Source organism: Vigna umbellata, chromosome 6 (genome assembly GCF_029865625.1).
Source record: "Vigna umbellata cultivar VRB3 chromosome 6, Vumbellata_1.0, whole genome shotgun sequence".
Lineage (NCBI taxonomy): Eukaryota > Viridiplantae > Streptophyta > Magnoliopsida > Fabales > Fabaceae > Vigna > Vigna umbellata.
The window spans coordinates 23,987,299-23,999,091 of NC_142170.1; the positions used below are offsets into that span (position 1 = coordinate 23,987,299).

At 37.4% G+C, this 11,793-nt stretch overlaps 1 protein-coding gene across 1 annotated transcript; it reads right to left on the reverse strand.

The window, feature by feature from the left end:
* Nucleotides 1-1,704: 1,704 nt before the first annotated feature.
* LOC148197023 (uncharacterized) lies at nucleotides 1,705-9,274 on the reverse strand. Its single transcript, XM_088093580.1, has 3 exons — nucleotides 7,586-9,274; nucleotides 2,408-2,567; nucleotides 1,705-1,916 (listed from the first exon to the last, which is right to left on the reverse strand). The coding sequence occupies exons 1-3, from the start codon at nucleotides 9,272-9,274 to the stop codon at nucleotides 1,705-1,707; spliced, it is 2,061 nt and encodes a 686-aa protein (XP_087949706.1).
* Between the last annotated feature and the right edge of the window lie 2,519 nt (nucleotides 9,275-11,793).

Consider the following 11,793-nt stretch of genomic DNA (forward strand, 5'->3'; position numbering starts at 1 on the left):
TTAGGCGTTTTCGGCAAGTGTACCGAATCGCTTCAAGTAATATAAAATGGTAAGTCCAAGTATCATTTTCCCAAGAGACTCGTAATACTAAAGAATTGTGCGATTAACAACTCATCTAGACTCAAAACATATAATCACTTTACAAACAAGTGCAAAAAGATAAATTCACAAGTAATTACAAGGTTGGACTTTGGTATTGAAGGCACTTGAAAATGGAAAAGACTAGAAATGGTATGAAATGACATTGTTAAGGTTAGTTTTCACCAATGCACTCTTGTGTAAAACCAATTTCATCTCCTCTCTATCAATTTACTAAAGTCAATCCACTAAAACACTCTAGCCCTAATCCCTTAGGTGAAAGAGCCTAGGTTTTCCTTATCAAACTCCAATCCCTTGGACAATCTAACAAGCAAACCCGCATTAAGAACTAGGATCTAAGACAACATGTGAATCATCTTCCATCCCTAGAATCAATGACCCACAAGGACTCCTATTTCAGTTCAAGATTTCATCTTACGTCCCCATAATCCATGAAACCCCAAAATCAAGTCATGAACGTCCCCATTACATGCAAGCTTTAAGATCGGAAACAAGAATACTAGCAATTGATAGAAAAGGCATATATATAATCAAATCATTCAACAATTACACAAGATTCAAAGGCTACAACTAATCCCAACAAGATGGGTTTGGCTCTCCATTTCCATGGAGAGCCTTTAAGCTTACAAAATGGCCATGGAAGAAGATGAAGAACCCAAGAGGAAGAAGGGAGTGTTCCCACGAGCCCTAGCAGCCCTCCAAGCTCTCCTCTCAGTGAAATCGCGCCTCCAACGAACCAAAGACCCAAACCCCTTCGCGTTTTAGGGTTAAATAAGCTCTATCAGACACATCAGCAAAAGTCGCGCCCGGCGCCCTCTCAGTCGTGCCCGGGCGCGAGCCTCTCTGGACAAGTCACGCCCGGGCGCCCCATTTCTCATGCCCGGGCGTGAAACTCTCTGGAAAAGTCGCGCCCGGCGCCTTTGTCGCGCCTGGGCGCGGACCATCTAGATACGGGCGAGCGTCCACTAATCTCTTCATTGGACGAGCGTCCTATTCTCCTGGCCGCACGTCCGCTGAGCATCTTCGCTGACGAGCGTCCATTGCGCTCTGGACGAACGAGCGTCCTCTTCTGCCTGGCTGGATGAGCGTCCACTTCTGCCTGGCTGGACGAGCGTCCTCTTCTGCCTTCGCTAGACGAGCGTCCGCTCGTGCTTCCACTCTAGACGAGCGTGCTCTACTACCTAGCTGGACGAGCGTCCTCTTCTGCCTGGCTGGACGAGCGTCCACTGCGCGTCTTCGCTGGACGTCTTCGCTAGACGAGCGTCCACTTCTGCTTGCAGGACGAGCGTCCACTTCTGCTTGCAGGACGAGCGTCCACTTCTGCTCGCTGGACGAGCGTTCTGCATGTGTCGCTTTGGTTCAGCTCTATAATTTGTTGGAGACTCTTCCAAGCTCATTTTTAGCTACAAAATAAGGGATTATTGATGAAATTACATCAAAGTAGCCAAAAACACAATTATTTAGAAAACAAGACAAAAGAAGAGGATTTAACAAGTTATAAGTTAGAAAGGAGTTGATTTTGCTACTAAAATGATGCTTAAATAATGGTAAAATTTAGCATTATCAGTTTGTCATATGTGCATCCATATCATCATCTTCATCATCCTAATTTTCATCATCCTTGTGAATCATCACACACCCACGGGCGACAAAACCTATTTGACGAAAAGTTGTTTCCCCAATTTCAGTGCCAATTGATTGGATGGCTCGGGTGTGCTCACCATCTACACTAACTTCTTTATATTCAAGAATCCTAGAAATTAGGAGAGCGTATGGAAGATGGTACACATGGTACTTTTTGGCTTTCACCATGGTATCTGTGATAAGTGCAGGCCAATCGATATGAATTTGATTCAGAATCCCATACAAGAGAAGAAGATCTTGCTTAGAACATTGAGCATGATTGGTAGCACGGGGGCAAAGAAGCCAGACTATCAAATAATGGATTAATCTTTCTTCTACCTTGAATCCTCCAACCAGCAATTGACGACGATTGGTTTGTTGTCAGGGGTTTGGCAGAAATGATTGAAAGGTTAGAAGACGATTGAAGTCCGGAACCCCAAGATGGAATTTTACCGCATCATCCCAAATGGTGAGTTAGGCGACATTTGTCCAGATGTCATCATCGAGAATAATTGGGACCCCTTTCACTTTGGTTGTGACAATTCTATCCCGATACTTGAGGTTGTAGTAGAATACTCGAATGAGATCAGAATAGATACAACCCTTTTGTTCAAACAACTAAGTGAGACTTTGGGCTCCAAATAAATCGGGGAATTGGAAGCCATAGAATTGGTAAAAGTCCAACCTGATGAATTTGACTGCCATGATCCGACGTTCTTGCCAGAAGTGGGCAAATTCTGCTTGTTTTTCTGGGTCAAAGATCCATCCTTCGATGGAGGCAGGGCAAGGAGCTCTAGGTCGTGATGAAGTGGCGCCAACAATCCTTCTACGAGGTCTTCTGGAGCCTGTCATTTCGATCAAGAGAAATAAGGAGAGGATATGAGAAGAAAGATGAGAGCAAGAGGGAAACCGTGTGCAGATTTGAGTTTGACAGAGTTTTGGGTGGAAAGGAGTGGCTGTTAGTCGATTATGAAGAGGTATTTATAGAGAAATTTGGCAAACTAGTCGTTTATGGTTGTTTGGCTCTATTTTGAAACTGCAACGCGTGATAATCGATTATTACTAATGATAATCGATTATCTCATCAAAAGTTAATTCCCAGAAATTCAATGATAATTCATTATTAATGAAGTTAATCGATTATTTGTTCATGAATACTCAGATTTGAAGAGTGAATTAGGATAATTGATTAGGCCTCGTAATAATCGATTATTTGCGAATTGAAACCTTTTCTAAAAGCTCGGAATAATCAATTATATCCCTATGATAATCGATTAAATATGTTGGGAGTACGAAAAATGCCTTGATGAAAATGTCTGTTTATTGGTGTAATGTATCAATATACTCTATTGTGCAATCACCCTTTTGGATATGGTCCCTTAAGAAGTGATGTCTTACCTCTATATGTTTAGTTCTAGAATGCATTATAGGGTTCTTGGTTAGGTTTATAGTACTAGTGTTGTCACATTTTAGAGGAATGTGATCAAGGAAGATATCAAAATATTCCAATTATTGTTTCATCCATAAGATTTGGGACAATAGTTTCCTGCAACAATATATTATGCTTCTGTTGTAGACAAAGATACACACGCTTATTTCTTTGAGTGTCAAGACACCAAAGAACATCCTAGAAAATGGCATGTACCACTAATACTTTTCCTATCTATTTTTCATCCCCCATAATCATATCAGAATAATTTATTAAAACAGGCATTGCATCAGAAGGATACCAAAGTCCAAAAGAGGTAGTTCCTTTAAGGTATTGTAACACTCTCTTAACAGCAGTCAAATGTGATACTTTAGGTTTTGCTTGGTACCTAGCACACACACAAACACTCTACATAATGTCTGGTCTACTAACAGTAAGATATAACAAAGATCCTATCATACCTCTAAACATTGTTTGATTTACCTCTTCCCTAGATTTATCCTTATCTAAATAGCAAGAAGTTGCCATAGGAGTGTTGGCTTCTTTACAAGTAGTCATTCCAAATTTCTTAAGTACTTCTCTACAATATTTGGTTTGGGAGACAAAGGTTCCCCCCCTTCTATTTGTTTTATTTGAAGTCCTAAGAAAAAGTTTAATTCACCCATCATAGAGATCTCAAACTCACCTTGCATTATGTTTGCAAATCCCTCACATAAAGAATAGTAGATCCAAAAATAATATCATCAACGTATATTTGAACAAGTAAAATGTGTTTTCCTACTTTCTTAATGAATAAAGTTGAATCAACTTTTCCTCTAGAAAAATCTTTTTCAATCAAGAAGGTACTAAGTCTTTCATACCAAGACTTAGGTTCCTGTTTAAGGTCATACAATGCCTTTTTTAGTTTATACACATGATCAGGAAATCTAAAATCTTCAAATCCAGGAGGTTGATTAACATACACCTCCTCTTTTATAAAACCATTCAGAAATGCACTTTTTACATCCATTTGATACAATTTAAATTTCATCAAAGATGCATAACCAAGTAATAATCTAATTGCTTCTAACCTGGCTACTTGGGCATATGTTCATCATAGTTTATACCTTCTTCTTGACAATAACCTTTAGCAACCAGTCTTGCTTTGTTCTATGTGATGTTTTCCATCTTCATCTAGCTTGTTTCTGAATACCCACTTTATGCCAATGACTTGGTAATCCTCTTTTCTAGGAATGAGTTCCCAAACATCATTCCTTTCAAATTGGTTTAGCTCTTATTGCATTGCAATGCACCATTTATCATCTTGAAGAGCTTCCTTTATATTTTTGGGTTCTATCTGAGACACAAAAGCAATAGTTAAACAAAAATTATTCAGTTTGTGTCTAGTAGTTACCTTTTTCTATATGTCTCCAATGATATTGTCCAAAGAGAGTCCACGTGGTTGTTTGTAGCTCTTGAGATCAACTTCTTGATGTTCTATTAGAGTTTCCATAGGATTGTTTTCATTTAGGTACATCTCTTCAATAGCTTCCCTTAAATAATCCTCATCACCTGCAATTGGTTTATTTGACTCAAGAGGGTTCACCTTAAGGTCCACAATCTCATCAAAGACAACATGCATTGATTCCTTAATTATCAAAGTCCTTCTATTGAATACCTATATGCTTTGCTAGTTAATGAATATCCTAAGAAAATTGCTTCATCAGATTTAACATCAAATTTCCCTATATTATCTTTACCATTATTCAATACAAAGCATTTACATCTAAATATTCTTAAATGTGACACATTTGGTTTTCTTTCTTTAAGCAGTTCATAAGGAGTTAACTTAAGAATAGGCCTAATAAGCATCCTATTTAGCACATAACAAGCAATACTAACTGCATCAGCCCAAAAGTATTTAGGTACATTAGACTCATTTAAAAAAGTTCTAGCTAGTTCTTTTAATGACCTATTTTTCCTTTCAACAACCCCATTTTGTTGGGGAGTTCTAGGAACAGAAAAATAATGAGTTATTCCATACTCATCACAAAACTTTTCAAAAGATTCATTTTGAAATTCACCATCATGATCACTTCCTATAGTTTTGATTTTCAAATCCTTTTCATTTTGAACACGTTTTGCAAAGGTTTTGAATGTTTTAAAAGCTTCACTTTTCAAAGTTAAAAAGAAGGTCCAAGTAAATCGTGTATAATCATCAATAATCACAAGAGCATAATAGTTTTCACCAAAACTCTTAATTCTAGATGGACCAAACAAGTCCATATTATAAAGTTCTAGAGGTTTTGATGTAGAAATCATGCTTTTAGATGCAAAAACAGAACATAATTTGTCTTTTTCAAATTTTAGTTTAGGCAAACTAATCACAAGATCTTTAGAAATCAATTTACTTAGATGTTGCATATGAATGTGTGCAACTCCTTTAGGCCATAGCCAAGGATTTTCCTCTTTTGCAACTAAACATGTTATGTTATGACTAGATGCACTCTCAATGTCAATCAAATAAATATTATTATGTCTAACATCTTGCAAAGCAATATCAGAAGAATTCTTAAAATAAACAGTGTATTTATCACTTTCAAATGTTACCTTGAGACCTTTATCACATAATTGACTTATGCTTAGGAGGTTGTGTTTCAGACCTTCAACATATAACACGTCTTTTATGGTCAAAGTATTTCCTCCTCCAATGTCTCCGGTTCCAATGATTCTTCCTTTGTTGTTATCCCCATATGTTACAAATCCTTGCTTCTTCTCAAAGGAGATGAACCTCTTCTTGTTGCCAGTCATGTGTCTTGAACAACCACTGTCAAGATACCACAATGACTTCTTTGACTTATTAGGCTCCTACAAAAACAAGTTAAGCAAGGATTTTGGTCCCCAATCTCAATATGGGTCTTTGGGGTTAGTACATGCAACCAATTATCATTTAACAATTTGTACCCATGCATACTTCCCATTTGGTACGCCAAAATGTTTAATGTTACATTTGTTATAAGTGTGACCATGCTTCATGCAATAGAAACAACAAACATCATGCATCTTATTTTTTACAAAAGTGCCTTTTTCAACCCAAACTTTACGAGTTTTATTAACTTTAGGCTTCTTATTATGATGCATGTTCTTATTTTTAACATTTTTCTTTCTAAAATTATTTTGAGCATGTGAGGTAGATTTGGTTGCTTTAGCAAGCAAGTTTTCAAGTATATCAATGTCAAACATATGACTCCTACAAGATACACATTCAATAGGTTTTTCATTTGCATTAGATTCAGACAATTTAGTTTCAAGATTACTAACTTTATTTCTTAGTATGACTTCTTCATCTAATGCATTTTCATATTTTAGTTTCAATTCATTGAATTCTTTCTTTAACTTTTTATGAGAAACATCAAGTGATGGAAGCTACTCCAGGATATGCAGAACAAGCTCCAAAACTCAGAGAAGTGGCAGCGGATTGAGAGAATGCAGTGGAATTTCTGGATGCACGGTAGGTGTTTGATAATATGCGGAAGGTGTTTGAGTGGTTGTGTTTGGTAGAATTCTAGCTCAGCAAGCTTTCCAAAGGGGAAAGAAGCTAGAGGAGGTGCAAGATAACAAAGCACAAGGTTGAACTTGAGAGTGAAAGCTGAAAATTGGCAGCATTTCTTTACTACAAATCAAGTTACATTTACAAGTGATGAAGCTCTCTATTTATAGAAGAAGGAGAGCTTCTAAAACGTATTGTGCAAGTTATTTTAAATGTGCACATGCTGTAAAACAGATGGAGGAAGCTTGGGGAGCAAGCTGTAGTTGCCAACTCAACAAAGCATTTGAAGAAGATGGAGTTGCTGTCTTTGGGCGTTGACGTAGTGCAAAGGCCGTGGACACCAACCATTCATTTGTGCTTCTTTGGTTTTCTTACGTGGCAGCCTTTTGGAGTTGCTTAGACATGGTTCCTCCCTTTTATTAATATTCTACAAAAGCAATGTAAAAGTATTTAGCAAAGAGAACATTCTAAGATTTTTAGAAAGAAAAGGTTAAGTCCTTTATTCAACTTCCCTTTCTTGGTCTTAGAGTGAAGTTGATACTTCTTTGGATGGTAAGTCCCTAAAGGGGTTGCCATCATTCCCTCCCTCTTTAAAACGATTTGTCCTCAAATCGGGAAGAAAGAAAGAAGCACAACTTTGGGTGTTATTGGCCACCGGGATCAAAAGTATATCTACAAAAAATAGCAAATATTAATATGATGAATGAAGTATATGCAAAGATAAGAAGATAAAATGAAGGCCTTTTGACAAAAATGGTTTTAGAAGAAGTATTGGCCTTTAATATTTTTTTGAATTCACTTGGTTTTGAACATTCCCCATGATAAAATGAAGAAACAAAGTGATGTTTTTGAGAAGAAGATTCAAGGTTTTTACCTTTTAATGAAGAAGTTAACAACATGCATACCTTTGTCTCCTTCTTCTTTTCTTGAGAAGGTTGCTTGGCCAACCTATTTTCTTGTTTTCTTTCTTTTTCAGTTTTTTCTTTGATTATTATCTCATCCTCTTTCACTTGTTCAGGTGTAAGAGGAATCAATGTGATTTTATTACCTTTATGGAAGAAAGTTATTTTGTTGGTATAGCCATCATGAGTGGAATTATGATCAAATTGCCATGGCCTACCAAGTAATACATGCCCAGCATCCATTGGAACAACATCACATAAAACATTTTCTTCATAGTTGCCAATGGATATTGGTATGGTTACCTGTGTGTTCACTACTATTTCTTCATCCTCTGTTATCCACTGAAGCTTATAAGGCTTGGGATGAGAAATAGTAGGTAAGGCCAATTTGTGTACCACTCTAGAACTACAACAATTGCAAGAGGAACCACTATCCACAATCAATGAACAAGTGTTTTCAAAGATTTTGCATCTTGTTCTGAATAGGTTTTCCCTTTGTGATTGTTCTAGTTCATGGGTTTGACTTCCAAGAAGTTGTCTTACCAATAATAACTCACCTTCACAAGGTAAGGCTTCTTCCTCAGATATAGAAGTATCTGAGTCACTAGAAGAATCTTCATTTTGACTTTGATGGTGTAAGAGATAAGTAGACCGTTTGTGAGGACACTCAGAAGAATAATGTCCTCTCTCTCCACACTTAAAGCATTTGGTCTCTCTACCCCTTGTTTCTTTTGAAGATTCTTTGTGAAAGGTATTTCTTTCTCGCTCTCTCTCTTTTTCTTTACCTCTCACTTTCTCTTTTTCTTTTTCTTGAGGCTTTTCATACCTCTTTGGACTACCCTCCCTCTTAGGATCTGTCCTATAGTCGAAGGTGGTAGGGTAGTTCCTTTTAGTGGAAGCTTTTCTTCTAATTTGTTCTTCCACTCTCACACATAGTTGCACAAAATCATTGAGATCTAAATAAGGTAAAAGTTCTACCTTATCTCTTATCTCATAGTTAAGACCGCTTTGGAACCTAGCTATGGTGAATCTCTCTTCCTTTTTTATCCCAGCTCTTAACATGAGTAATTCTAACTTTTGCCGGTATTCCTCAACACTCATGTTTCTTTGTTGAAGTCGATGGAGCTTGTCCATGACTTCTCTAGCATAATAGGCTGGGACATGCCTTCTGTGTAAGGCTGCTTTCAATTCATTCCAGTATTGGATGGTGTAGTCGCCATGCATCTTTTGATCTCTTATGATGGATGTCCACCAATAGAGGGCTGCTCCTTGAAAGGTCAAAGTAGCTAAGGTCACTCGCCTCCTATCATCTATGTGGTAGCACTCAAAAATCTGTTCGACCTTCATCTCCCACTCAAAGTATTCTTCTACATTGTCTCTTCCATAGAAGGGTGGAAGGTCAAGTTTAGGTTCCACATGATGGTCTCTATGGTTATGATGACGCCTAGGAGGGCGTTGATAGTGATCATAAGGGTGATAACTATGGTGACCACTATGCTGGGAATGATCATCATGATCATGGTTTTGCCTATGAGAGTGATCCCCTTGTGAATGCCCTCTTTGAATGAGAGTAAGATTGGCGACCATTTGCCTTAGTTCATGTAACTCAGCCTTGGTTCTATTGAGCTCTTCTCTCAACTCTATGTTGTCCTGATCAGGATTGGTGTTACCTTGAATACTAGAGTGACTCATGCTTGTGAAGTAGAGAAAGTGTTTTCACAAAATTTGAAAGCCTTGCACAAGTATGAATCAAAACTTTTGGAAAAGAGGATTTGTTTGTATTTGGTGAATGACTTCTATAGAGATTCTAAAGGTGAAGAAACCGAATAGCTCCCAGGAAGGAGAGGTGAGTCACAACGAACAAGCTTAGAAACCTTGTCCTTCCTTAGCCAGAGTGTCTCCTGACGTTTCTGACCCAAGTTTCTAGATATAAGTCTTTCAAAACCTTTTGGAATGTAACGATGTTATGCCCCTAATAAACCAAACGAAGGTTTGTCGATATGGTAGCACACCTAGCTATCACAGAGACGTAGAACACAAATATTCAACAAGCAAAAGAAAGGAAGTATGAAATGAATGGAAAAAGAAAAACGGCCCTAAGTGAAAGTGCAAATGACACTTGGAGCCACTTGACACACTTCCACAGTAAGATGCGCAACTAGACTATTACAATGTTTAATGGAGTACTTGGAATTGCGTGATAAGCATTTTCCCAAGTAACTCAAGTTGCAAAAGCAAAGAAGAATTTACTACAAAGGTTCCGTGATAGAAAGCCAAATATACAATGAAATGTAGAATTATTTAAACAAAGCCAAGTGTGGCTGCAAGGCAAAGTAAATGAGCTGAAATGGAACTTTAGAATGGTGTTTTTCTGCTGCAAGGAGGTGCTGGACAGCCAATGTAAATTCCTCTTGAAGTTCCCTTGTAGCAAAGTTAGCAAGACCTCCACTCCTTAAGATGCTACCCCTTTGATAAGGCTTAGCTGGCTGTTAAAACTCCACCACCAAATGATATTCCAGCAACCAATTTCACAAAAACCCGTGAGTGATTAAAAGTAAGGTGCATCCAACTTAAATGCAGAATTAATATGACAGCAGCTATAGAAGTCAATAAAAGGTGATTTCTAAACACTTTGGGGCTGGAATAAAGGCTAGCACACAAAAGGAACCTAAGATAAGGTCTAGAACAGATTAGAAAAGCAAGAAAAACTCAAAACAAAGAGGAAATTCAAGTGCAGTGAAAGTGTTTGATAAAAATGACAAACTATTTGATGAAATGCCACAAAGAACAGCAGATTTTGGTGTTTTCTGGTTTTGGATTCGTGAACATTGGATTGCAGGGGTTATGTGCTTTTTGATGCTTTGAATTCACTTGTATAATGATTCAAAAATGGTTGGAACAGAATCCCCTAGCTTTTGCCAATCCAAATTTCAAATTGAAACTTGTTAAGTATAGAAAACAGAAAAGAAATGCATACTGCACCAAAAATGTGGCTGGAAAAGTGGAACAACAATGTGCAAAACGAACGGCAGTGTATCAAAGGCTTCACTGATATATCAAACAAGTTTATCTCATCAATTTTGATGTGTACAAACACTTAGACAGCAATGAAACACACTGCAGCAGCAAATCAGTAGTGCACTTCCCAATTTAGGCAAATTTGATGTTTTAGAAAGTGTTTTGGCACAAAGGTTTAAACGTGACCAAATGAACAGTAAAGATGAACTTTGATGCACCAAATACATGTATAGAAACAACCAAATTGTGCCAATATCCACTGAATCAGAGTATGACTGGTTGAGTTCCAAATTTGAAGTAAAAATGGGAAGTCAAACTATGATTTTGCAGATGTAATGAAAATGGACCAAGGAAACAGTTTACACAAGTTTCAAATGGTCAAATAAACTTGCACAAATGGTTAAACTGTTCAGAGACAACCAAATGCTTCAAATCACAGATTGAGTTGCAAATTATGCAACACTTTGAAGCAAAAACTGGACCAGATTTAATAGTACAACAGAAGCAAAGCTGGCTGGTTCAATCACAGGCATAAAAAGTCGTAAATGACTAGATCTAGCTATTGAATATGAGCTAGCAGAATTAAAGGACCTAAGACACAAACAAAGACAGCAAGCACGGTGCAAACACTTGATTTAGACTATGACAGTTTTGAAATCCAGAATTTAATCAACTCAACCATGCATTTTGCAATTCTGTGATTAAAATGAGTTGTTAGACTTCCAACACTGCTGAACAACACCAAGGAAACTTGTTCAAAGCTTAAGAACCAATAAATCTGGTCTGAAACAGCTTATAGCTAATGCACCAGATTTGGAAATATTGTGCAGAATTTGGAAAAACAGATTATGAAGAACTCAACCACTCATTTTGGAACGCAGTGTGTATTACTTATTGTTAACACTTGAAACATATATGAACTCAACAAACAAACTTGTTTCAAGCTTTAGAATCCAGAAATCTGGACAGAAACAGATTATAGTAAATCAAACCAGAAAATGAGTTTTTCTACAGAATGTGGACTGGAAAACAGTGTACCATGCTTGTGAGCTCAAATGATCAAAGCTGACGTACTGTCATTACTTTATAGATCAACATATAGCTAGCAAGTGCACTGGATTCAATGAAAAACGTAAAAAAAATTCAAAACTGAGCAGATGCAATACGTGATGACAGATTAAAACTGCAGCACA